The sequence below is a fragment of the Chrysemys picta genome, chromosome 18, assembly GCF_011386835.1.
Source record: "Chrysemys picta bellii isolate R12L10 chromosome 18, ASM1138683v2, whole genome shotgun sequence".
NCBI lineage: Eukaryota > Metazoa > Chordata > Testudines > Emydidae > Chrysemys > Chrysemys picta.
In genome coordinates this window covers 5188477-5215048 of record NC_088808.1, presented here as the reverse complement: position 1 = coordinate 5215048, position 26572 = coordinate 5188477, and the positions used below count along the sequence as shown (strand labels likewise).

The 26572-nt window shown below is 51.4% G+C and overlaps 2 protein-coding genes across 2 annotated transcripts in view; one reads left to right on the top strand and one right to left on the bottom strand.

Annotated features, from left to right (window-relative positions):
- Positions 1 to 6199: 6199 nt before the first annotated feature.
- On the top strand, positions 6200 to 8539 carry TUBB4B (tubulin beta 4B class IVb). Its single transcript, XM_005282331.4, has 4 exons — positions 6200 to 6468; positions 6591 to 6699; positions 6803 to 6913; positions 7306 to 8539. Exons 1-4 carry the CDS (start codon positions 6412 to 6414, stop codon positions 8364 to 8366), a joined length of 1338 nt encoding a protein of 445 aa, XP_005282388.1. The 5' UTR covers positions 6200 to 6411; the 3' UTR covers positions 8367 to 8539.
- Positions 8540 to 18091: 9552 nt separating this feature from the next.
- CIMIP2A (ciliary microtubule inner protein 2A) overlaps positions 18092 to 26572 on the bottom strand; it is a 59230-nt gene continuing 50749 nt past the window's right edge. The window contains exon 5 of the mRNA XM_065572643.1: positions 18092 to 18370. Coding sequence (XP_065428715.1) covers positions 18236 to 18370 — 135 coding nt within the window. The 3' untranslated portion in view covers positions 18092 to 18235. The remainder of the gene's footprint in view (positions 18371 to 26572) is intronic.

Genomic DNA, 26572 nt, shown 5'->3' with positions numbered 1-26572 from the left:
TGGGGCCCAAAACTGGACACAGTACTCCAGATGAGGCCTCACCAATGTCGAATAAAGAGGAACGATCACGTTCCTCGATCTGCTGGCAATGCCCCTACTTATACAGCCCAAAATGCTGTTAGCCTTCTTGGCAACAAGAGCACACTGTTGACTCATATCCAGCTTCTCGTCCACTGTGACCCCTAGGTCCTTTTCTGCAGAACTGCTACCTAGCCATTCGGTCCCTAGTCTGTAGCTGTACATGGGATTCTTCCGTCCTAAGTGCAGGACTCTGCACTTATCTTTGTTGAACCTCATCAGGTTTTTTTTTGGCCCAATCCTCTAATTTGACTAGGTCCCTCTGTATCCGATCCCTACCCTCTAGTGTATCTACCACGCCTCCTAGTTTAGTGTCATCTGCAAACTTGCTGAGAATGCAGTCCACACCATCCTCCAGATCATTAATAAAGATATTAAACAAAACCGGCCCCAGGACCGACCCTTGGGGCACTCCGCTTGAAACCGGCTGCCAACTAGACATGGAGCCGTTGATCACTACCCGTTGAGCCCGATGATCTAGCCAGCTTTCTATCCACCTTACAGTCCATTCATCCAGCCCATACTTCTTTAACTTGGCGGCAAGAATACTGTGGGAGACCATATCAAAAGCTTTGCTAAAGTCAAGGAATAACACATCCACTGCTTTCCCCTCATCCACAGAGGCAGTTATCTCATCATAGAAGGCAATTAGGTTAGTCAGGCATGACTTGCCCTTGGTGAATCCATGCTGACTGTTCCTGATCACTTTCCTCTCCTCTAAGTGTTTCATAATTGATTCCTTGAGGACCTGCTCCATGATTTTTCCAAGGACTGAGGTGAGGCTGACTGCCATGTAGTTCCCTGGATCCTCCTTCTTCCCTTTTTTAAAGATGGGCACTACATTAGCCTTTTTCCAGTCATCCGGGACCTCCCCCGATCGCCATGAGTTTTCAAAAATAATGGCTAATGGCTCTGCAATCTCATCCGCCAACTCCTTTAGCACCCTCGGTTGCAGTGCATCTGGCCCCATGGACTTGTGCACGTCCAGTTTTTCTAAATAGTCCTGAACCACTTCTTTCTCCACAGAGGGCTGGTCACCTTCTCCCCATACTGTGCTGCCCAGTGCAGCAGTCTGGGAGCTGACCTTGTTCGTGAAGACAGAGGCAAAAAAAGCATTGAGTACATTAGCTTTTTCCACATCCTCGGTCACTAGGTTGCCTCCCTCATTCAGTAAGGGGCCCACACTTTCCTTGACTTTCTTCTTGTTGCTAACATACCTGAAGAAACCCTTCTTGTTACTCTTAACATCTCTTGCTAGCTGCAACTCCAAGTGTGATTTGGCCTTCCTGATTTCACTCCTGCATGCCTGAGCAATATTTTTATACTCCTCCCTGGTCATTTGTCCAGTCTTCCACTTCTTGTAAGCTTCTTTTTTGCGTTTAAGATCAGCAAGGATTTCACTGTTTAGCCAAGCTGGTCGCCTGCCATATTTACTATTCTTTCTACACATCGGGATGGTTTGTTCCTGCAACCGCAATAAGGATTCTTTAAAATACAGCCAGCTCTCCTCTCCATGATTTGCACATTGCTAGGGCCTATACTTTGTGAGAGGTCTATGTCCATGTCAATTTCCTCATCACTCTCGTCGCCGCGCTGCAATCGCTGCAATTGCCTCCTCGCCTGGTTTTGCTTTGGCATGTTCTGGCTCTGCATATACTCCAGGACAATGCGCGTGGTGTTCATAGTGCTCATAATTGCCGCGGTGATCTGCGCGGGCTCCATGATCCCAGTGCTATGGCGTCTGGGCTGAAAAAAGGCGCAAAACTATTGTCTGACGGAGGGAGGGAGGGGCGAATGACGACATGGCTTATAGGGAATTAAAATCAACAAAGGTGGCTGTGCATTAGGGAGAAACACAAACAACTGTCACACAGAATGGCCCCCCCAAAGATTGAACTCAAAACCCTGGGTTTAGCAGGCCATTGATTTCACGGAGGGAGGGGGAAGCAAATGAATACAGAACAAATCTGGTCCATCTATTTTTTACATCTTAAGCTGGCAGCAGACGGTGCAGCATGACTGATAGCCATCAGCATCTTCTGGGTGCTTGGCAGAAAATGCTGTATTACGACTGCTAGCCATCTTCGTCAAGACGGTTCAATAGAACTGCCGGCAGGACTGAGTCTCTAGGAGACAAAACATGTCTGCCCAGGTGCCTCTGACCGAACTCACTAAGGAATATGACAATGATGGATATCAATTGTAATACACCATCCACTGCCAAAAGGCAATTAGCTGCTGCTGTGTAGCAATGCAGTACCAAGTCTGCCGGCACCCAGATGACATAAGGTGACGGTGAGCTGAGCTGAGCGGGCTCCATGTTTGCCGTGGTATGTTGTCTGCACAGGTAACCCAGGTAAAAAGGCGCGAATCGATTGTCTGCCGTTGCTCTGACAGAGGGGGAGGGGCTTGACGACATGTACCCAGAAGCCCCCACGACACTGTTTTTGCATCATTCAGGCATTGGGATCTCAACCCAGAATTCCAATGGGTGGCGGAGACCGCGGGAACTGTGGGATAGCTACCCACAGTGCAACGCTCCGGAAGTTGATGCTAGCCTCGGTACTGTGGACGCAGTCCGCCGACTTAATGCACTTAGAGCATTTTATGTGAGGACACACACAATCGACTGTATAAAACCGATTTTTATAAAACCAGCTTCTATAAATTTGACCTAATTTCGTAGTGTAGACATACCCTTAGTTATATTGATGTAAGTCTGTAGTGTGCAGACCAGACCTAATTTCTGAGGGCCAGAATGAATCATTAATCAATCATTCAAGGCATATCAATCCCCTATATCGCTTACAAGAGAGGGGGCAGGCCTTTGGGGGGGAGTCCTGTGGTGGGGAGGGATCTATGGGGGGACGGCAGCAGGGTGAGGCATGTGGGGGCTGTGGGAGAAGCTGTATTTGGGAGGCAAGCAAGGGGCTGTGGGAAGCAGGGTCGGTGTAGGTCCGTGAGGAGCTCTGTTTGGGGGGCAGGATAAGGTGCAGGCATGCAGGGGGCTCTGTTAGGGCAGGAGTGTGGGGGGCAGGGTGAGGGGTTGTGTTGGGAACAGGGCTATGTGGGGATCTGGCAGTGGGCAGTGGCTGGTGTGGGGCAGGGTTAGGATGGGGGCAGTGGCTGGTGTGGGGGATCCTGTGAGGGGACAGGGGAGTTGTGTTGGGCCAGGAGCTGTGGGGGGCAGGGTGTGGGGAAGGTGATAGTGGGGCTCTGTTGGGACAGAGGTGTGGGGGTCAGGGTCTCTGTTGAGGGCAGGGGCTGTGGGGTGATCTGTTGAGGGACAACTGAAGCTGGTGGGGGGCAGGGTGAACGGTGGGGATGAGGGGGGCTCTGTTGGGGAAAGGGGGTCAGGGTGATGGGCTCTGGGTGGGGACTGTGAGGGGCTCTGTGGGGGGACTGAAGCTGGTGGAGGGCGGGGTGAAGGCAGGGTTGCAAGGGTCTGTTGGGGGGCAGGGTAATGAGCTCTGTGGGGGACTGAAGCTGATGGGGGCAGAGGCTGTGCGGGCCTGTGGGGTGACAGGGTGAAGGGCAGGGTTGCGGGGGTCGCTTGGGGGGCAGAGTGAAGGTGGGGTTGTGCGGTGTCTGTTCGGGGGCAGAGTGAAGGCAGGGTTGCGGGGATCTGTTGGGGGGCAGAGTGAAGGCAGGGGTCTGTTGGGGGCAAAGTGATGGGCTCGTGGGGGGACTGAAGCTGTTGGGGGCAGAGTCTGTGTGGGGCTGTTGGGGGGCAGGATGAAGGTGGGGTTGTGGGGCTCTGGTGGGGGCAGAGTGAAGGCGGGGCAGTGGGGGTCTGTTGGTGGCAGAGTGAAGGTGGAGTCACGGGGGTCTGTTGGGGGGCAGACTGAAGGCGGGATTGCGGGGATCTGTGGGGTGACAGGGTGAAGGTGGGGCTGTGGGGTTGTGGGGTGACAGGATGAAGGTGGGGTCATGGGAGTCTGTTGGGGGGCAGAGTGAAGGCAGGGTTGCGGGGGCTGTTGGGGAGCAGGATGAAGGCAGGTTCGCGGGGGTCTGTTGGGGGGCAGAGTGAAGGCGGGGCTGTGGGGGGGCGGGGTGAAGGTGGGACTGCGGGGGGCTGTTGGAGGGCAGAGTGAAGGCGGGGTCACGGGGTCTGTTGGATGACAGGGTGAAGGCGGGGCCTGGAAGGCTGTTGGGGGGCAGAGTGAAGGTGGGGCTGTGGGAGGTTGTGGGGTGACATGGTGAAGGCGGGGCTGAGGGGGGCTATTGGGGGCAGAGTGAAGGCGGGGCTGCGGGGGGCTGTTGGGGGCAGAGTGAAGGCGGGGCTGTGGGGTTGTGGGGTGACAGGGTGAAGGCAGGGTCCGGGGGGCTGTTGGGGGCAGAGTGAAGGCGGGGTTGTGGGGTGACAGGGTGAAGGCGGGGTCCGGGGGGCTGTTGGGGGGCAGGGTGAAAGCGGGGCTGTGGGGGGCTGTGGGGGGCAGGGTGAAGGTGGGGTTGTGGGGTGACAGGGTGAAGGTGGGGTCCGGGGGGCTGTTGGGGGACAGAGTGAAGGCGGGGTTGTGGGGTGACAGGGTGAAGGTGGGGTCCGGGGAGCTGTTGGGGGACAGAGTGAAGGCGGGGCTGTGGGGTTGTGGGGTGACAGGGTGAAGGCGGGGCTGTTGGGGGGCAGGGTGAAGGCGGGGCTGTGGGGGGTGTGGGGGGCAGGGTGAAGGCGGAGTCGCAGGGGGCAGGGTGAAGGCGGGGCTGTTGGGGGACAGGGTGAAGGCGGGGCTGTGGGGGGTTGTGGGGTGACAGGGTGAAGGCGGGGTCCGGGGGGCTGTTGGAGGCAGAGTGAAGGCGGGGTTGTGGGGTGACAGGGTGAAGGCGGGGTCCGGGGGGCTGTTGGGGGGCAGGGTGAAGGCGGGGCTGTGGGAGGCTGTGGGGGGCAGGGTGAAGGTGGGGTTGTGGGGTGACAGGGTGAAGGTGGGGTCCGGGGGGCTGTTGGGGGACAGAGTGAAGGCGGGGTTGTGGGGTGACAGGGTGAATGTGGGGTCCGGGGAGCTGTTGGGGGACAGAGTGAAGGCGGGGCTGTGGGGTTGTGGGGTGACAGGGTGAAGGCGGGGCTGTTGGGGGGCAGGGTGAAGGCGGGGCTGTGGGGGGGTGTGGGGGGCAGGGTGAAGGCGGAGTCGCGGGGGGCAGGGTGAAGGCGGGGTCCCGGGGGCTGTTGGGGGGCAGGGTGAAGGCGGGGCTGTGGGGGGCTGTGGGGGGCAGGGTGAAGGCGGGGCTGTGGGGGGCAGGGTGAAGGCGGGATCCGGGGGGCTGTTGGGGGCAGGGTGAAGGCGGGGCTGTGGGGTGACAGGGTGAAGGCAGGGTCCGGGGGGCTGTTGGGGGCAGAGTGAAGGCGGGGTTGTGGGGTGACAGGGTGAAGGCGGGGTCCGGGGGGCTGTTGGGGGGCAGGGTGAAGGCGGGGCTGTGGGGGGCTGTGGGGGGCAGGGTGAAGGCGGGGCTGTGGGGAGTTGTGGGGTGACAGGGTGAAGGCGGGGCCGTGGGGTTGTGGGGTGACAGGGTGAAGGCGGGGTCCGGGGTCTGTGGGGTGACATGGTGAAGGCGGGGCTGTGGGGGGCAGGGTGAAGGCGGGGCTGTGGGGGGCAGTGGGGGGCAGGGTGAAGGCGGGGCTGTGGGGGGCTGTTGGGGGGGGCAGGGGCTCGTGGCGGGTCCGGTGAGGGGCGGGGGAGCTGTGCGGGCGGGGGGATGGGCACGCTGCTTGCGCTGTTTACATTCTGCTGCTTCCAGGGTAACCGCTGCCTCCGCGTCCCCCGCAACGAAAGAAAACTTCCCTTTACGGCCATAACGTAGCGCTCCCAGGCAGCCCGTGCTGCGTTACTCCCCCGCTACGCCCTGTAACCGACGTAAATAACTTCAGGAATACGCTTCCCCATCCCCTCGCAACCACCACCTAGCTCCTAGTAGGGCTTAACAGCGGTTACCAGGACACTTCGTTTTCATCCAATCAGTGTGACGTTAGTTCATTGCTAGGGGAAACAGCCAATCACCCACGATATCAATCATTCAATCGAGCCAATGAGGAGTGCCCTAAGGAGGGAGATTGCTAATTGTGACATGAAAGACGTTGAACAGTCTGACCAATAGAGAGCGGAGAGGAATTGGGCGGGATTAGCAACTTGATTGACATCGCTTTAACCGGCCGGAGTGTTCTTATTTTGTCGAGCCTCGTTATGAGCGACCAATAGCGGCTGTCGGCAGTCGCTGTGGGCGGGGGCAGGCCCGGTGCGCGCGCAATCCGTTGGTATATAAGCGGTGGCGGTTGGCCGCTGTGACGCAGCTAGTGTGCAGATTGCTGCGTGACTGTTGTCGTTGAAGGGTGTCGCCGCCGCCATGAGGGAGATCGTGCACCTGCAGGCTGGGCAGTGCGGGAACCAGATCGGGGCCAAGGTCAGTGCTGTGCCCGCCCCAGCGGCGGGCTGGGGGTTGGGCCCGGCCCGGCCCCGCCGGGGGGTAACGGCCGCCGCAGCGGTGGCGCGGCCCGGCCCGGCTGACCCGTGTGTCTGTTGCAGTTCTGGGAGGTGATCAGTGACGAGCACGGCATCGACCCCACCGGCACCTACCACGGCGACAGCGACCTGCAGCTGGAGCGCATCAATGTCTACTACAACGAGGCCACAGGTAGGGCTCGGCCCGTCCCTCTTCTCCCCCCCCCCCGCGGGGCCTGTTCTCTCTCTTCCCCCCCCCCGGCGGCCCCGCGCTCACGCGCTTCCTTCTCTCGCAGGGGGCAAGTACGTGCCGCGCGCCGTGCTGGTGGATCTGGAGCCGGGCACGATGGACTCGGTGCGCTCCGGGCCTTTCGGGCAGATCTTCCGGCCCGACAACTTCGTCTTCGGTAAGTCGGGGGCCTGCGTGGGCCGGGCCCGGCGGCGGGTCGGGCCAAGGCTTTTCCGTCAGTTGGAGCGGGTCGTGGGCAGGTAAAGGGGAAGCTCCGAGCGCACCTCCGACACAGGCCGGGCCGGTTAGTGACATGCAGGGAACAGAAGTTAATTTAGGGAGCTCGGAGCTAACCCTTTTGAATGCAGCATTAATTAAGTTGAGTACTTAATTAGTGTTGCATTAAAATACTTGAGTGGTATCTTAGACCTGAGTTGTAATGAGAGCAAGTACTTGGGGGGGTGGGGGGGGTCTCCCCTGTTTGTGTAATCATTTGGGGCTCATCCTTCCTTTTGCTTGCAAGCAAATAGCTTGCTGTGTTAATCTGCTGTGAAAATGGCTCTCTTCCAGGTCAGAGTGGAGCAGGCAACAACTGGGCAAAGGGCCACTACACAGAAGGTGCGGAATTGGTTGACTCTGTATTAGATGTTGTAAGGAAAGAAGCAGAAAGCTGTGATTGTCTTCAGGGCTTTCAGCTTACCCACTCTCTTGGTGGTGGCACTGGCTCTGGCATGGGCACCCTCTTAATCAGCAAGATTCGCGAAGAGTATCCTGACAGGATCATGAACACTTTCAGTGTTGTACCATCTCCTAAAGTATCGGACACTGTAGTGGAGCCCTACAATGCCACTCTTTCTGTACACCAACTTGTAGAGAACACAGATGAAACCTATTGTATTGATAATGAAGCACTCTATGACATCTGTTTCAGAACCCTGAAGTTAACTACTCCAACATATGGTGATCTGAACCATTTGGTGTCAGCAACCATGAGCGGAGTTACCACCTGCTTGCGTTTTCCAGGTCAGCTTAATGCTGACTTGCGTAAGCTAGCAGTTAACATGGTTCCTTTCCCCCGTTTGCACTTTTTTATGCCCGGCTTTGCTCCACTCACCAGCCGTGGGAGCCAACAATATCGTGCTTTAACTGTACCAGAGCTCACACAGCAGATGTTTGATGCAAAGAACATGATGGCTGCCTGTGACCCACGTCATGGCCGCTATCTCACTGTAGCTGCTGTTTTTAGAGGCCGCATGTCAATGAAAGAGGTGGATGAACAAATGCTTAATGTACAAAACAAGAACAGCAGCTATTTTGTTGAATGGATTCCCAATAATGTTAAAACTGCTGTCTGTGATATCCCACCCCGGGGTCTGAAAATGTCCGCCACATTCATTGGTAACAGTACAGCTATCCAGGAGTTATTTAAGCGCATTTCTGAGCAATTCACTGCTATGTTTCGCCGAAAGGCTTTCTTGCATTGGTACACGGGAGAGGGCATGGATGAGATGGAGTTCACTGAAGCAGAGAGCAATATGAATGACCTGGTCTCCGAGTATCAGCAGTACCAGGATGCCACAGCTGAGGAGGAGGGGGAGTTTGAGGAGGAAGCTGAGGAAGAAGCAGCATAAAACCTGTGCAGTAGCTACTCCTGTAAATTATGTTTAAAGCTGTATGAACTCCCTTCTCATTCAGAAACTTGTCTTTATTGCTGTCTCTACTGTGTACCTTCCACTTCTGTTTCCTGTTGACTTCATGTCAAATGCTGTACAGACATCACAATTAAAGCATTTTTCACAGCGCACAGTTTTGTCTCTGCGCTTTCTGGTAGGCTTTCCGGGTACTGTTGCCAAATGTTAAGGCATAGCTGTGTCTGAGGGCTGAAAAACATCAAAATACAGTAGTTTATTTTTGCATAAGCATCTGCCTATTTTGCTCTTAATTTTAGTTGAAGAAAATACTGGAACAAAGTTTTACATGTACTATGGCGGATAAGACTTAAATAAGGATGTCACTTGCTCAATGGGCTGACATAAGGCTACTGCCAGAGGTGTGGAGCAGTTGTGCATCTAGTGAACTGAAATGCATAATTGATACACTTTCCATCTGTTAATTTAGAGCAAGCTTACAAAATATCTCTATTGAATACTCTATACACCGCAAACATTTACAGCCTAATTAGTGGATGGTTTCAAAAGACTTAAGTTTGTACTCAACTTGCATTGTCCCAGATCTGTAAAAGGCAAGGATTTTAAAAAAATTAACTTTCTTTCAAGAACACCAGCAGCTTCAATTTTGCAGGTTTGCCTATGGTTGTTTTTTTTGGGGGGGCTTTTGGGTGAAGAGGGCCTGAAATTCCTTCCTGCTGGCTGATAATAAACAAATGAGGCCCAAGATTCAAATTAGGTACCTATTAATTTTGGAGCCTTGGCTAGCAAGTCTGATTAATATGGAGCAATCTCCTATTACCTTTTTTTGCAGTAAAGCAGGTGAAACCTGGAGTTTGTTTTGTTTTTAATGGCACAACAGAGTCGTGTACATAACTGCCGCTAGGTGCCTAAGGCACAGATTTGTGCACTGCTGGCTGATATTTGTAAAAATCTCTCTCAGCTGCCACTGAATCCTGTAGGCATCTAAACTCTATGGGCCATTCAATTTTTGCAGTAGAAGCTTCCTAAGGGCAGCTCTACATGTGAAACGTTGCAGCAGCTTCTGTCAGTATAGGTGCTCTGCCCCCTGGAGAGGGAGTAGCTATGTCAACATGAAAAGTCCTGTCTACAGCGGGGATTAGGTTGCTTTAAGTAGCTCAGGGGTGTGGTTTTTTTTCTTAATGCCTGAGTGATGTAGTTACACCCAGGGCTGGCCCTAGGTATTTTGGTGCCCTACATGGGGGGGGGGGGCTGTCTGGGGCCCTGCCCCAGGCCTTGGGGGGGAGGGGCTGGCCCCCAGGCTTCTGTGGGGGGGAGCAGGGGGGCTGTGTGGGGCCCTGTCCCAGGTGGGGGAGGGGGCTGGCCCAAGCCTGCTCAGCTCCCCTGGCTCCCAGGCTTGGGGGGAGGGGGGAACTGTCCCCCCCTCCCAGCACTTACCAGAGGTGTGGCTGGGAGCCAGGAGTGAAGCAGGCTGGGGCCGGGTCACTCTACTTACGGGTGAGTGCAGGCCCAACTGCTTCTGGAGTCTTCAGGGGAGTGGGGCTGGGTTAGGGTGGGGGGTGGAAAGAGGCCGGGCAGAGCAGGGGTGGGATCCCTGGGGAAGAGCCAGAGCAGGGGCTGGAGCAGCATGCAGCTGTGTGAGGCACCAGGAAATGTGCACCAAATTTCCTGGTGCTCTACACAGCTGCGTACTTTGTGTATGGGTAAGGATGGCCCTGGTTACACCATCCCAATTTCCTAGCATAGACCTGGCCTAAGTTTCTGTTTTTGGGTCTGCACCCTGCAGCCGTGCTTGTGACAGACAGGTAAGGTCCAGAGCAGTTCATGAGTATGGGGAACTCCTGTGGGCCCTAAGATGACAGATATACTCACATATTGCTTAACTGCATATAAAATAGCTGGGGGCAGATGAAGGAGCTCTTGGCTTTTAGCCCAGTGTTTAAGGTAGTTATGGGGGAGACCCCCCCCCCAGCTGTAGCCCCCTCTTCTGCCTGATAAGGCAAAGAGACAGGCATCCAGTCCACTAGCTCCAATGTTTATTTAGCCAAAGTGGACCAGCTTCAACAGGAGGGAGTGATAGAACTGCACATCAGAATATCCTCTAGCCAGTGGTTTGGGCACTTTCCTAAGGGCATACAGAGCCAAGTTCAAATGCCTTCCCATCTGGAAGAGGGGAGACTTGAAGGAGTCTTACAACTTGGGTGAGTACCTTAACCACTGGGCTAAAAGCTAGGGGGGAGTAGCTCCTGCTGGCAGCTTCTTGCAGAGGGCTCATAGGTGAGAATCCCAAGCAGAACTAGGCACCTCCCTCCAGCCTGGACTTAGGCATGAACCTCTGGAGAAGGTTGGGACTTAGCACATTGCCCCCCTTCTTGGCATCTCCTATTGGCTAGTTCAGGTGGCTGTATGTGCTGGCTTTTTGAATCCCATTCTTAGGAAGCCTGAGTGCTGAATTCAGATTTTTATGAATCTGTGACTTTCCAAATGCCTTGGTCCCCTTGTCCTTTGATCCTTTTTTGCCTCCTTGGCACAAGGCATCTGTGAGCTGCAGACCTCTAAGCTGCAGAGTTTTCTGGAGGGACATTTCAAACTTTTTCAAAATTTATAACAATTCAGTTCAGCATTGTCTAATTCCCCCTTGAGCCCCAGGGCTGCATTTGTTGCTTGGGGATTTTGTTTCCTTGGCTCTGCTTCCCCCTTCTGAGGCATTTGCAGGGGTTAGTGCCCCCTGCAGGCTTCAGGAGAGAGGTGGGCCAAAAAAACCCAGTGGCAAAAGGAAAGGTCTCTGTACCCTGCTCACTCTTCTGCTTGAGTGACTTGAGTGGGAGCTTGGCTGGCTCCGGGGATAGTGCAGCTTCCCTCAACTCAGTCTGGGGTGGGAGGTCATCTTGGGCTCCTCTCCACCAGGGGGGAACGGAGGTAGGTAGGAGTGGAAAAACTGGCTCTGGGGCAAGCAGCTCCTCCCCTCTGATGGCAGTGATGTCACAGGGGTTCTGCACTAGATGAAAGAAGGCACCTAGCTCCCTAGAGCGTGCATCAGCAGCTGTGCTGCCTGCAGAGCTCAGTTGCCACCTCCTCCCCGTTTCCTTGGACCATGGATGAAGAGCACTGAACACAGCACGGGCATTTCTAGCACTGGAGAAAGCAGTAAGTGACCTTGGGGCCAAACTCCCTCTCTCTGTTGCAACCCTACTCACACCCCTTGAGGCCTACATGGGAAACAGACTCCTCTGCCTCACGTGGATCCCAAGCAAGAGAGAGGGGTGAAGCTTTTGAGGTATTCATCCCTGTATCTTCTTTCAGAGGCCCAGAAGGTTCCATCTGTGGGGAGGAAGGCAATCAGACCAGCCTCCTTGAGGACAGGGAGATCATAACCGCTTGAAATATTTTTGGAGCAATTCCTGAGCCTAATTTCACTCCCTGCTCTGAAGGAGGATTATGGGGACAAACTCTGAAAGGGGAAATCAAATCCGCACCATTTTCCCCTTCTCATGCTCACAGAGGGCCAAAAGTCATCTCAGTGCAGGAAAGAGCAGCCCATGGAGGTGCTGGTTCTAGCCGCACATATAGGGAATTCTCTGGGAGAAGAAGGGCCATTGTCATCAAATAATGAAATATAGATATTAAAGATAAAAACTAGATTTTCACGCATAATACAGTGAAGCTGCTTAGGAGGTTTGCAGATGCTCTAGCTCTCTTTTCCTGCTCTTTGAGAAAATAGAGGGATGGGCAGTGCCTACCATACCTAAGTATGGGGGCTGTTGTCACCAGCTGCCATGGCAGGTCATTGAGCCCCCTTCCCTCAGTGGCTTGCCCCATGAGGGCAAGAGGGACAGCAGCCCAGTTTCAGAAGAGCAGGTACTAACGGTTGCCAGGCTCACCATGTCCTTCTGGCCTCTATTTTATAAGGCCAAAAGGTCCCTCAGTGTGCACCAGTCTAAATTCAACCTGGTGTCACTGTCAGAGGCAAACATGGCTGTCTTTCCTACTGGTCAAGGGCTTAGCATTTTTAGCTGGGGGAGAATTTTGCTTACAGAGCCACCTCCTCTCTATCCAGGTAGGCACCACCTCAGCCCACTCCCTGTGAAAATTCTCAGATGGCAGCAAATCAATGAAACACCTTCTGAGCCATATACAACAATTTTCAGTAGTTCGAGAGCTGGGCACACCTGCTAGGAGCTGGGGGTTGGGACTTCAGCCCTGCTCCTGCTGAAGCCCCAAGCACTGGCAGGTGTGCCCCACAGGGCTGAAGCCCCAAGACCCCCCCCTCCCCACTGGGCAGAAGCCCCTACCACCCCACCCCACTGCAAGGCAGGAGTCCTGAGCTCCCTCACCCAGTCTGGTAAGTGGAGAATGGGTGGGGGGCTCCGTGAGCCGCACTTTAATGGTAAAAGAGCTGCATGTGGCTTGTGAGCCACAGTTTGGCCACTCCTGAACTATATATGACCTGTCATCTGCCGCCTCCTCCACAGCCTGGTACCATGGGTGGGCAGTATTGCAATTATGGTCCCTTATAATCCAACAGCCCATAAGCTGCTCCTTGAAAAAGATCGAGGGGCACAAGTCATTTGCACATAGGATGGGCTGATTTTAATAAGAAGTTAAATAATTTTAATCTTTTGTGCTTTTTAGTTATAGTCTTAAAGAAAGATTGATTCTCAATGGCTGGTATAATTTGGTGCTTTTAGCTAACCAAAAGGATAGAGTGTATACATATTTATTTAAGCAATTATATAGCTTAACCTACATTTATTAGATTCTTAATTTTTACATTTTTATTATGTTAGAAAATGGTACAGAAATCTGTATGGGGACCAGTGCTGTTCAACGTATTCATAAATGATCTGGGAAAGTGGGTGAACAGTGAAGTGGCAAAATTTGCAGACAATAAACAATTACTCAGGATAGTTAAGTCCAAAGCTGACTGCAAAGAGTTACAAATGGATCTCACAGAACTGGGTGACTGGGCAACAAAATGGCAGATAAAATCAAGTGATAAGTGCAAAGTAATGCACATTGGAAAACAATCCCAACTATACATACAAAACGATGGGGTCTAAAGTAGCTGTTTCCACTCACTAAAGAGGTCTTGGAGTCATCATGAATAGTTGTATGAAAACATCCGCTCAATGTGCAGCGGCCGTCAAAAAAGTGAACAGTGTTAGGACCCATTAGGAAAGGGCTAGCTAATAAGACAGTAAATATCATAATGCCACTGTACAAATCCATGATAGTCGCACACCTTGAATACTGTGTACAGTTGTGGTTGCCCTATCTCAAAAAAGGTATATTAGAAATGGAAAAGGTACAGAGAAGGGCAACAAAATGACTAGGGGTATGGAACAGCATCTGTATGAAGAGAGATTAAAGAGACTGGACTGTTCAGCTTGGAAAAGAGACGACTAATGGGGGGTAAGGTAGAGGTCTATAAAATCATGACTGGTGTGGAGAACGTGAATAAGGAAGTCTTTTACCCCTTCACATAACACAAGAACCAGGGGTCACTCAATGAAATTAATGGGCAGCAGATTTAAAACCCACAAAAAGGAAGTACTTCTTCACACAATGCACATTCAACCTGTGGAACTCATTGCCGGTTGATGTTGTGAAGGCCAAAAGTATAACTGGGTTCAAAAAAGATTTAGCTAAGTTCATGGAGGCTAGGTCCATCACTGGCTATTAGCCAAGATGTTCATGAATACACCACCATGCTCTGGCTGTCCCTAAGCCTCTGACTGACATACTGGGACTAGACAACAGGGGTTGGATTGCTTGATAATTGCTTTCTTCTGTTCATTCTCTCCGAAGCATTGGGTATTGACCACTGGCGGAAAACAAGATACTGTGCTAGATGGCTCATTGGTCTGACCTGGTATGACCATTCTTAAGTTCAGATGATTAATTTTCCACTTTTCCTTCAAAACCTAGGCTGTTTACAGGGCTCACAGCTGAGGAAGTTTCAGAACGTTTGTAGCATGTGGGATCAGTGCAAAGGGAATGCTGCTTCCATTTCACACTTATCAAAGTGGATTAGGCTGTTTTTCTTTGAGACTAGTTATACTTCAGACTCTAACTCTTAACTGAAGGGCGACAAAAGGCCTGTAGTTCAGCAAGACTCCTGCCTGTCTTGTAAACAAGAAGGCAAGACTGCATTTACTCTAGGTTCCAGAGGTGGTCCAGAAGGCACAGCCCAGCACCCAAACTGACAATGGCTGCATTTCTCAAATTTCTCCACTGAGCCCCTCACTCATGACCTCAGCTGTCAGGTCTTTACCAGATGTGCCTCTTTTTAACAGATGCTGTTGCCAACTTCTAGCACAAGTCCTTTGCTGAATCTTCTGTTTTGCACCCTGTTTGCACAACCATGAATACGTCCCAACCAGCTTCCCCATCATAGCCCCTGGAATCTGCTCTAAAATTATAACTAGCCACCTGCCAGTTGCATAGCTGCTGGCTATTGCTCATCTCTGCTTGAAATCATGAGACAATCCTTGCACAAATGTGTAGCTCTGTGGACACATACTGTCCCTTTAAGATTATGGGAGAATCCGAGAGCCACAGTCGCCTGTATCTGCAGTTGGAATTTCAGTCCTGCTTTTTTCTCCTCTCTGCCTATGCTTAATTTGTTCCTGTTTCTATACTGCTCTCTCTCACGGTCTCATTGTTTCTTTTCTCCTCCTCTCCCAACAGTACGGGGAAGATCTCCGTTTTCATTTACAGAAGGGAGGGGGGAAAGGCAGAAGCTCACTGTGAATGAGGGGATGGAGGGTAGGATAGGGGAGCGAGGGAAGGCTAGGTGGGGAGGGCGTGGCCGAGAGCTCCACGCTGGAAAGGGGCATCTCAGCAGTTCCTATTGCTGTTCCTTGGCGGCTGGCGCTGTGTGCTCCCCCCTCGGCCTGTGTGCTGATGCTCCCTGCCCAGGTGCTGCTGTCCTAACCCCCGCGCCGGCAGCAGGTGCCTCTCCCCCAGGCCGGGTGTCTCCTCAAGGACCCTCAGTGGCAGGAAGGTGGGGAGAACAGAACTCTTCCTACTTGCTCCCCAATGGCCAGCCTGATCTCGTGTGCCATGGTGGCTACTCCAGCCCTACCTCCTGATCCTGTTCTCACCGCTGTGAGATAATGTGGGGGCAGAAAACATGGGGGGGGAGGGGCTGGAAGAAAGCATCAGCCCCCCAGTATTTCCATTGCGCGGGCACTAGCTCCTTCCCCACATGTCTGGTACCCCGAGCTACAGTGCAATCTCCTCTAGTTAAAGAGGCACACACAATTGTCAGTTCACAGTTTGCTGACACAGCTTTCACACAGCAGTCTCCGCAAGTCAAGTGTGTGCAGCTGGCTGGGAGACTGGGTGCCCCCATTCTTGTGGCTGACGTCTTGGCCTGGGTAATACACACTTGTGTTGCTGCTCAGCTGGACAACAGCAATGCACTCTAGCTGGGCATGAAGCTATCAACCCGGAAGATACCTGATATATGACAGGAATGGCCAGGGTAGGGGTTGCTGTCAATAACTCCATACCTTTGGCACAATGGAATTACCTACAAAAAGGAAAAAATTCCTTTGCGCAGGAAACGTTTTTTCCCCCTGAGACACCAGTCCAAGGCTGTGGAATGGACTCATGCAGGATCTAAGTACTCACTGTTATCCATGCCTCAGCTTCAACTAGACAATGAGAAAGCCACTTGATGGCATCTTCAAGGATGGATGAAATGGACAATGAAGTCAGATGCTATACTTATGGCATTTCACGCCATGCCTTCTTGGACACTGAAGAGGAGAGGTGGCAGAGTAGAACTCTGTGGTGGACATTCATGTGAGATCACCTTTGGGGCAGGAAAACAATTGCCCAGGAAAGAAACAAAGCCAAAAACCGAGCATCCTCACTGCTGTCCGGGTCCATAGGCAAGCTATGAGCACCTCGTGATTACAAGCAGCTGACAGATCTTAGAGCCACTTTTTTTAGTATTTATCCATGGTGGAACAGTCATTGGGCCAGAGAGAGTGACACCGAGAATGATTCTGTAGTCTAGTAGTTAGGGCAGCCACCTATGAGGTGGGCTCCAGTCACTCTTTCATTAGTTGTCCACAGTGCATTAGCGAGGGAGCACCGTGTCAGAATATCCCCATGCTCAGTGGTTAGAGCACTCTCCTGAAAAGTAGGAGACCATGGGTTCACTGCCTTTCACTCCCTTTGCCAGGGAGGGGGGAATTGAATCCTTGGCTCCCACATCCCAGCAGAGTGCTCTGACCAATGGGATACAAGTTGTTAGTGGACGGCCTCATAGAATCATAGCAGATCAGGGTTGGAAGGGACCTCAGGAGGTCATCTAGTCCAACCCCCTGCTCAAAGCAGGACCAATCCCCAACTAAATCACCTCCTCTCCTGTTATTTAATGTGGAATGAGGCAGGCACCTACCTTGTTGCCTCCAGAAATGCCTTAGGCATCTAAGCCACGGACTGCTAAGCAGAGACGGGCACCTGCCTTCAGCCTGGAGTTAGGTGCCTATCTCCGAGAGAGGGGCAGGGTTTAGCACACACCTGTCTCATCAGCATCTCCCATTGGCTAGCTTAGGTGGCTCCCGGCTAAGCCTTTTGTGGCTTACAATCTAAGGCACCGATCTTTGTTCCTTCATCATATAGGGAGCCTGGCTGCCTAACAGCTTGGTGGATCAGTGCTGTTCCTGGGATTTTTCTATGCACAGCGACACTCAGCATCGCAATGCATACGTTCCTTCACGGATCCCACTGCAGGGCCACAGAATGTCTATTTTCATAATCAACTTATTTGCAACCTCGCTTATTCTAATGGAGTCTGCTACTGGTATTATAAAAATAACATCTTAAGACAAGAGTCTCCCTAAAGAAGATAACCTATTATCTAGCAAAGTTATTTTTCAGTATCATGTCTCCAGTGGCCTCTTCCTGGCCCAAGCTCAGAAACAGTACGCTATTATCATCCTTCTTTACCTGTCAGCTGCCTTTCACATTGGTGATTGGCCTTTGACATTTCCTGCTTTGAGCAGGGGGTTGGACTAGATGACCTCCTGAGGTCCCTTTAGGGTGACCAGACAGCAAGTGGGGGGTAATAGGAGCCTATATAAGAAAAAGACCCCCAAATTGGGACTGTCCCTATAAAATCGGGACATCTGGTCACCCTAGGTCCCTTCCAACCCTGATATTCTATGATTCTATGATCATGCTCCTCTTCTTGAAATCTTGTCCTTCCTTGGCTTTTGTGACTGTGCACCCTGGTTCTCCTCCTACCTTTCTAAGCGCTCCGTCAGCATTTCTTTGGGAAGAGCCTCCTCCTCCCCCCTCCAACCTTCTGTGTGGGTTCCACAGGACTCCGTCCTTAGTCCCATCCTCTTCTCCTAGTTCCCTACACTTACACAGGCCTATCTCCACACTACCCGTCTCTTATTCACTGTCAAGATGTTGGCGCCTGATTCTGCTCTGCCAGTGACACCTATCTATTAGATTTTCAAGTGCTATCTGACGTGCTGCTCCTCAGGCTTGGAAGCAGCATACTTAAACTCCTGCGAAAGTACCTCCTTCAAAACTCTCCCCTTCGCAGTGATATCTCCAAAATCTGAACAGTGGTTAGGCAGCTGGTGTGCTGTAACAATGACCTGTCCTGCTGAACAGAACTGACTCACTGGTTCTTTGTGCTTCTCCCATCTGTTTGTTGCATCCAGCTGTTGTCTCTTGTCATATTTAGATTGTAAGCTCTACTGGATGGACCGTCTCTTTGTTTGTAGAGGCCCAGAACAATGGGTGTTGCATGGGTGATCCAGGACTCAGGCCACCACATACGAATAATTATAAAAATAATCTCAGTGATTCATGTTCGGTCAGAGAATAAACTTACTTGGTACAAAGCCTGTGTAGAAAGGTATCAGTCCAGCGCTGGTGTAAATTTTATTATTAGGCCAATATGTCTGTGGTAGTCTCTTACCAAAGTTCCACACTGGGTTTCTTACCATAAACTGAAAGAACAAATAGGAGCTTTTATTTTCAAATTGAAAGTGTTGCAATACAAATTAATACAATTTTTAATCCACATTTGTACAACCAGAACAAAATTGAAACTAATGCTAAAGCAGAGTCAGATTGGAGCTGGACTAGGGCAATTGGGACACTAGGCTCAGCATAGCACAGCTGGACTGCAGTGATCGGGACACTGGCTCACCATGACACAGCTGGACAGCAGCGACTGGGACCTGTGGCTCACCATGGTAGCGCTGGACTATGGCAATCATGGCCCCAGGCTCACCGTGTCCCAGATGGATTACAGTGACTAGACGACAGGCTCACCATCTCGCAGGACCCATGGCACTGCACCATGCTATGGCATTGCTTCCCCCACCCCAACCCTGCAGGGGCAGAAGCCCCATCAACACAGTAGTCATCTGCGGAAGAGTATGCCACTAATTCTCTTTAGGTAGGTTGGAGCTCTCATCCTCCCTGGACAGGCAGTGAGGCTCCCTTCTTCCATTTCCCCCCCCCCCCCACAGCTAGAGAGGGAGGGGGATTCCCAGCATTTTTTCTGGCAGCGGGGGTTACTCTGCTTGGATGGGGAGGGCTAGACATACTGCAGCCTTCCCTTTCTGCCACAAACAACTTTCCACTGGATGATGCTGAGGGAACCCCTCTAGAGCAGTGCGTGGAGGTAACACCACACTGAGATGCATGGGGCAACGCCTCACCCTTAGTGCTATTGTCCCAGGCTCTCTGCAGACTCAGGCAGACATCACTGCATTGCTTACACTTGGGTCACTTTTTAAAGCTTTTCTTTACAACCATGAGGGCTAGTAAAGAACTGTTACTTCTCTGCAGTAACTGATTCTGCAAGGTGTTTGACTATGTGGGTCCCACATGGTACGTTTAAAGTGCAGATTACACCAGTCACTAATAACAGGTTCTTTTACTGAGTCTGAGATTGGTGACTCGCACACAGAGACTTTATGAGCTTAAGTTAGTACAGAAAAGGATAACTGAAATAATAGGAAATGAGATAGAGTACAAAAAGTATAGCAAAAACCGACTTCCTGGATCATGCATAGTTACAGCCTGAGACTGGAACAAGCTAAAGCCATCCCCCAATGTTGACATGCTTACAATCTTATGGAGACCATTAGAAACAAAGATGGAAGAAACTGCCAGTGGAGTGCACCACAAGAGATGACGTTTTGGGCAGCCACCTACACAATCACTCCCTGGCTCCCACGTGTGAACATTCAGGTATCGGGTTTTATATTCTCCTTTTTTCATACATTTACACGTCCATGACCATATTTACGTAGGTCTCAGCTCCAGGTGCCCATAATCAGGGTTCTGATTGCTGTATTTTTATCATTTTTCTGTGTGAGTTCATTTGAGACCATAGTCACAGAAAAATGATAAAACACAAAACCACTATATCCTCTTTTGGATATGTTTGGGTACCTACATGGGGAACAAATATTTGAGCATGGGCTCTTCAATCTAGCAGATAAAGGTATAACATGATCCCATGGCTGGACGTTGAAGTCAGACAAATTCAGCTTGGAAATAAGGCATACATTTTAACAGAGAGAGTAATTAGCCATTGCAACAGTTTACCAATTGCCCCATCACAGGTAATTTTAAAATCCAGATTAGAAGTTTTTCTAAAAGTTCTGCTCTAGGAAGTATTTTGGGGCAGGTTTCTGGCCTGTGTGATACAGGAGGTCAGGCTAGATGATCAAAGGGTCTCTTCTGGCCTGGACTCTATGAAGGCCTGGTACAGATCAGTCTTAGGATTGTGGAAGTACAAAGGTGATCTTGGACACAGCACTGCCCTCCCGCTCCCCTGCCATGTTCTGTACTTCTCAGCCATAACTTAGGTTCTGGCCCATAATTCTTGTCAAGTATAAGGTGTCAGGCTGTCTGGAGTAGTTCACGAGCGTGAGTGCCAACCTCAGGACAGGCTGTTACAAAACAGGGCACAACCCCCCAGATTGCCTGTGAGGCCTACATTTAGATTGCACCAAACAAGTATCAAGTATAAACTCCTCAGGCACTGTGACAGTTTAAACATGGAGTCACAGACAGTCCCCTTGGGTACACTTATCTATCTTGCCACCCAGGCAAGTTGTCTTTGTGCTTTACAGCAAAAAGCACAATAATATTCAGGTTACTCCCAGTCCCAAAGGACTGGTCACTTATCTAAGGTCAATTGCACCCTAGATCTCACACCAATAGGGTTACCATACGTCCGGATTTTCCTGGACATGTCCGGCTTTTTGGTCCTCAAATCCCCATCCGGGAGGAATTGACAAAAAGCCGGACATGTCCGGGAAAATAGGGAGGCATGGTAAGGGGACCGCCTCCTCCCCGGACTCCAACTTTCCGGGGCCAGGCGGCGGCTGTTCGTTCTCCCCACCTGGGCAGCCGGACTCGGGAGCAGCCGCTGCTGCAGCTCCCACTGCCACTGGGGGAAGCGGCCAAGTATGTGGCGCTCGGCGGCTGCGGCTCTGGCGCCCAGTGCATGAACCTCCTGAGCCCGGGCCTGCTGCGGGGACCCAGCTGGTGCAATCCTGCGGGTGGCCCCGGAATGGGGGCAGCAGGCCCCAGCCCCCCCGTCCCGCTCGGGTCCCGCAGGGGAACGAACAGGGCTGCCGATGCCTCCGCCCCGGGGCCGCCGCGGGATTGCACCAGCTGGGCAGCAGCCCAGACGCGACTGGCCAGAGGCTGGGCGCAGCGTGCGTGCTGCTGGGTCTCCACAGTAGGCCCGGGCTTGGGGGGTTCGGGTTCGGGCCCGGGCGCCAGAGCCGCAGCCACCGAGCGCCACGTGCTTGGCCGCTTCCTCCCCCCGCGGCAGTGGGAGCTGCAGCAGCGGCTGCTCCCGACTCTGGCTGCCCAGGTGGGGAGAAGGAACAGCTGCTGGCCACCCCCCTGCTCTCCCTCCAGGTACCGCCCGAGTCCTGCCTGCTCAGGGCCAGGCCGGACTCACTCACCCCGGCCCCGCGCTCCCCCTGCGTCTCCCGGGCCTCCCTCTGCCGCCGTTTTTTATTTTTGCTCTGGTCACCCTGGAGGCGGAGTTGGGGCGGGGACTTTGGGAAAGGGGCGGGGTTGGGGCGGGGCCGGGGCCCGTGGAGTGTCCTCTTTTTGCAGGATTGATATATGGTAACCCTACACACCAAAGACAACACTTGTAGCCAGTCCTATTGTAAACTATCTAAGGATTTATTCACTAAGAAAAGAAATGAGTTATTTACAAGGTATGAGCCTAAGGGGACCATCTGTGCCTCGACGGTACGGCTAATATAATAATCCAGGGTGCTGCTTGTTACTGGTTTGATAAGATCTAATTATAGATCAGGCTAAGATTTTTGTCATGGTTATTTTTAGTAAAAGTCACGACAGGTCCCGGGCAATAAACAAAAATTCATGGAAGCCGTGAGCTGTCTGTGACTTTTGCTGCTGCAGCGCCATGGTTTCCCCTGCCACCGTGGTGGCTGGGAGCTGCACGGTTCTCTCCCCCCATCCCTGCGAGGCTGTCCCTGGTTGCTGGAACCCTGAGGAGGGCCCCCTGAGGAGGCTGTCGCCTGTCGCTGGAAACCTGCCAGGGCCCTGCTGGCTGATAGCTCCTGTCCCACAGCCCCAGAGACTGAAGCAGAAAATGTCACGGAGGTCTCTGGAAGTCACGACTTCCATGACCTCCGTGACATAAACGTAGACTTAATTATAGTCTATACCACCAGTTTGGGGTGTCTGCCCTGTTTCCTGACAGACTGTCCACAGTTTGGCACTCTCAGTTGTGAGCCACATATCAGACAGCATACAGGGGCTAATATGAGAACTGAAATGTGGATAAGGAACTGGTTAATGGGGAGACGACAATGTGCCGTACTGAAAGGTGAACTGTCAGGCTGGAGGGAGGTTAATAGTGGAGTTCCTCAGGGATTGGGCTTGGGACCGATCTTAACATTTTCGTGAATGAAAATTTTCATTCACTCCCACAAAAAGTGTGCTAATACAATTTCAGATGACACAAAGTTGGGATGTATTGCCAACATGGCGGAGGAGTGGAATATCATACAAGAAGATCTGGATGACTTTAAAAACTGGAGTAATAGAAATGGGATTAAATTTAATAGTGAAAAGTGCAAGATCATGCACTTAGGAACTAACAAGAAGAATTTTTGCCATAAGCTGGGGATATATCAGTTGGAAGTGACAGAAGTAAAGAATACTTGGGTGTATTGGTTGATCAAGACTGACTAAGAGCTGCTAATATGATGCAGTCGTGGAAAAGGCTAATGCAATCCTAGGATGTATCAGGCAAGATATTTCCAGTAGAGATAGGGAAGTGTTATTGCCATTGGAAAAGGCACTGGTGAGACCTCATCTGGAATAGTGTGTGCAATTCTGGTCTTCCATGTTTAAGAAAGATGAATTCAAACTGGAACAGGTGCAGAGAAGGGCTACTAGGATGATCAGAGAAATGGAAAACCTATTTTAGGAGAGGAGACTCCAGGAGTTTGGCTTGTTTAGCCTAACAAAATGAAAGCAGAGGGGATATATGATTGCATCAGAGGAATAAATACCAGAGAGGGAGAGTGTGGTGGGGCAACTGCCCCACACACAGAGAAGAAGGGGTTAAAAGCAGCACCAGGGAGGCTGTGCAGCACCCACTAATCAGGAAGGGGCTTATTGAGCCCACCAATAGAGGGAAGGCTTGCTGGAGTAGCCAATCAGGGCCGGCAAGGGCCATATATAAAGGGCTGCTCAGCAGAGCAGAAGGGACTCTCTCCCTGGAAGGCAAGGGAGGAGGATGGGCTGCCTGAAGAAGCACCATAGAGCAGAGCAGAGCAGGGCAGGGGCAGGGGCAGGGGCAGGGGCAGCAGAACGTGAGGGTGAGCTGCTGGCTGACCACTGCCAGGCTGAGGCCTTGCTACAAGGGCTGAGAGGGTGCTAGGGCTATGGGGGAAGTGGCCCAGGGAAATAGGCAGCAGGTTGGAGGAGGGCAGTAGGTGGCTGTTGGCTATAGGGTCACTGGGTCGGGACCCAGAGTAACGGGTGGACCTGCCCCCCCCTTGCATCCCACTTGCCAATGAGGATAGTGGCTGGTATCCAGACTGCAGTTTGCCCCTGAAGCAAGTGGTGGGATTAAGGACTGCCAGTCCCCTGGAAGGGGGAAATACCAGAGTGAGGGCACAGTCAGAGGACCATGCCCAGAAGAGGACACTGCAGTCCAGGGAGCAATGCGGGCTCAAAGAGTAGAGACAGCAGTCATGGCAGGCGTGACACCGCTAGCTGAAGGTGGACTGGAAGGGACGAGAAGTTCTGGAGCAGCCTTCCGAGGGGAGCAATGGAGGCAAAAAACCTAACTGGCTTCAAGACTGAGCTTGATAAGTTTATGGAGGGGATGATATGAGGAGACTGCCTAGAATGGCATGTAGCTGGTCTGTGACTGCTAGCAGCAAATTGCCCTAACAGCTGGTGATGGGACATGAGATGGGGAGGGCTCTGATCTACTGCAGAGAATTCTTTCCCAGGTATCTGCCTGGTGGGTCTTATCAACATGCTCAGGGTACAACTGATCACCATGTTTGGGGTTGGAAAAGAATCTTCCCCTGGGTCAGATTGGCAGAGACCCTGGATTGGCTTTTTCTCCCCCCCCCCCCCCACCTTGCTCAGCAGTATTGGACACGGGTCACTTGCAGGTTTAAACTAGTGTAAATGATGGATTCTTTGTAACTTGAAGTCTTTAAATCATGATTTGAGGACTTCAGTGACGCAGCCAGAGGTTGGAGGTCTATTACAGGAGTGGGTGGGTGAGGTTCTGTGGCCTGCAGTGTGCAGGAGGTCCGACTAGATTATCACAATGGTTCCTTCTGGCCTTTGAGTCAAATCTTGACAGCCTTAACTCTGTCCAAAATCAAAAGGTTGTTTGCAGATGCTTCATATGACAGGGTCGTAATTCAAAATGATCTGGACAAATTGGAGAAATGGTCGGAGATAAACAGGATGAAGTTTAACAAAGACAAATGCAAAGTGCTCCACTTAGGAAGGAAAAAATCAGTTTCACACATACAGAATAGGAAGAGACTGTCTAGGAAGGAGTACGGCAGAAAGGGATCTAGGGGTTATAGTGGACCACAAGCTAAATATGAGTCAACAGTGTGATGCTGTTGCAAAAAAAGCAAACATGATTCTGGGATGCATTAACAGGTGTGTAGTGAGCAAGACACGAGAAGTCATTCTTCCGCTCTACTCTGCACTGGTTAGGCCTCAACTGGAGTATTGTGTCCAGTTCTGGGCACCGCATTTCAAGAAAGATGTGGAGAAATTGGAGAGGGTTCAGAGAAGAGCAACAAGAATGATTAAAGGTCTTGAGAACATGACCTATGAAGGAAGGCTGAAGGAATTGGGTTTGTTTAGTTTGGAAAAGAGAAGACAGAGGGGACATGATAGCAGTTTTCAGGTATCTAAAAGAGTGTCATAAGGAGGAGGGAGAAAACTTGTTCATCTTAGCCTCTAAGGGTAGAACAAGAAGCAATGGGCTTAAACTGCAGCAAGGGAGGTTTAGGTTGGACATTAGGAAAAAGTTCCTAACTGTCAGGATGGTTAAACACTGGCATAAATTGCCTAGGGAGGTTGTGGAATCTCCATCTCTGGAGATATTTAAGAGTAGGTTAGATAAATGTCTATCAGGGATGATCTAGACAGTATTTGGCCCTGCCATGAGGGCAGGGGACTGGACTCGATGACCTCTCGAGGTCCCTTCCGTCCTAGAATCTATGAATCATACCTTCCAAATCCTTAGAACTCACAGAAATCTTGTGCAAAGGAGAAACATTTAAAAGAGTGAGGGTAATTTTTTTGCAATTTTTCTTCATAACTGAAAGCTTCTGAAGTATCTGCTACAGAGAATTCCACGAAGAACTTTCCTCTTTCAAAATGGCTACCATCTCCCATTTTTCTCAATAGAAGTGAGACTGTAGGTTGCCCTTAAAGAAAAATGTCCACTGTCTCCATTCATCAGCTCCTCAGTTTTTCCTTTCGAACTTCTGACAACATCATCTTCCCTAAGAGCAGATTGGCTGTCACTCACTCTGGGAAAAATCGGAGATTGTCCTGTGTGGACCAGATGAAGGGTCAGGTAGTCTCAGCCCAGAGAATTTCCAGATGGATCACTTCCTGCTTTATGATGGCATATAGGCTAGCCCAGGCCACACCTCCAGAGAGACTGGTGGCCCATTTGACGAGGGCTCAAGCGGCTTCCATTGAGTTTCTCTGTAATGTTTCCATACTGGACATTTGCTGGGCCACGTCATGGTCCTCTGTGCAGACTTTTACCAAATGCTATGCCATTACTACTGCAGCTAGGTAAGATTCAGACTTTGGAAAAGAAGTTCTACAGTCACTGTTTAAATAGACTCCAAGCCCCACCTCCTTCCATTATGGCTTCTGAGTCACCTGAGTGGCATATGAGTCTGCAAGCACTCAAAGAAGAAAGGTTACTTACCTGAACTGTTGTTCTTTGAGATGTGGGTGCAGACTTGTTCTCCATGACACTCCCTCCATCCCCTCTGCACTGGAGTCTCCAGTTTTGGCTTTTGGAACAAAGCAACTGAGAGGCATCGGAGCAGCACTTCCCTTAAATAGCCATGGGAGAGGCTATGCCGGGTGAAAGGGAAGGTGTATTGTGCCAATGTGTACCTCTAGGCAAAATTATCTAGCTTTGATGTGCTGGGTGCAGGCACACCTGAGTCAGTGGAATACACACCTGCACCCACATCTCAAAGAACAACAATTACAGTTAACATAAATAACCATTTTTTACAGTGACTCTGACCAAACCCTCCAAAACCAGCTGGCTCCATTTTCCACCTGAGTAAAGAAGCACCTGAAAATCACCTTTTCTGACACCAAACTCAGGCATGAGGCTTGCCTGCTTAAGGCACTGCTTTCAGCTGCCTCTTCCTGGTCACAGACTTACGGCAGTCGGCCTCTCTCTTTGGACTGAGTCAGTGTCCGTCTACCTTTTGTACTTTTTCCTATATTTGTTCTTATAGGTTATTGTAACATCTTGTGAACGTACACTCACTTCTTACAGGTGAGCTCACAATTAGGGTAAACTTGTAGGCCTAATTATCACAACACTGGTTGAAGTCCTGAACCATAAGATTAGATTATTGTCATGATCGTGATACAAACTT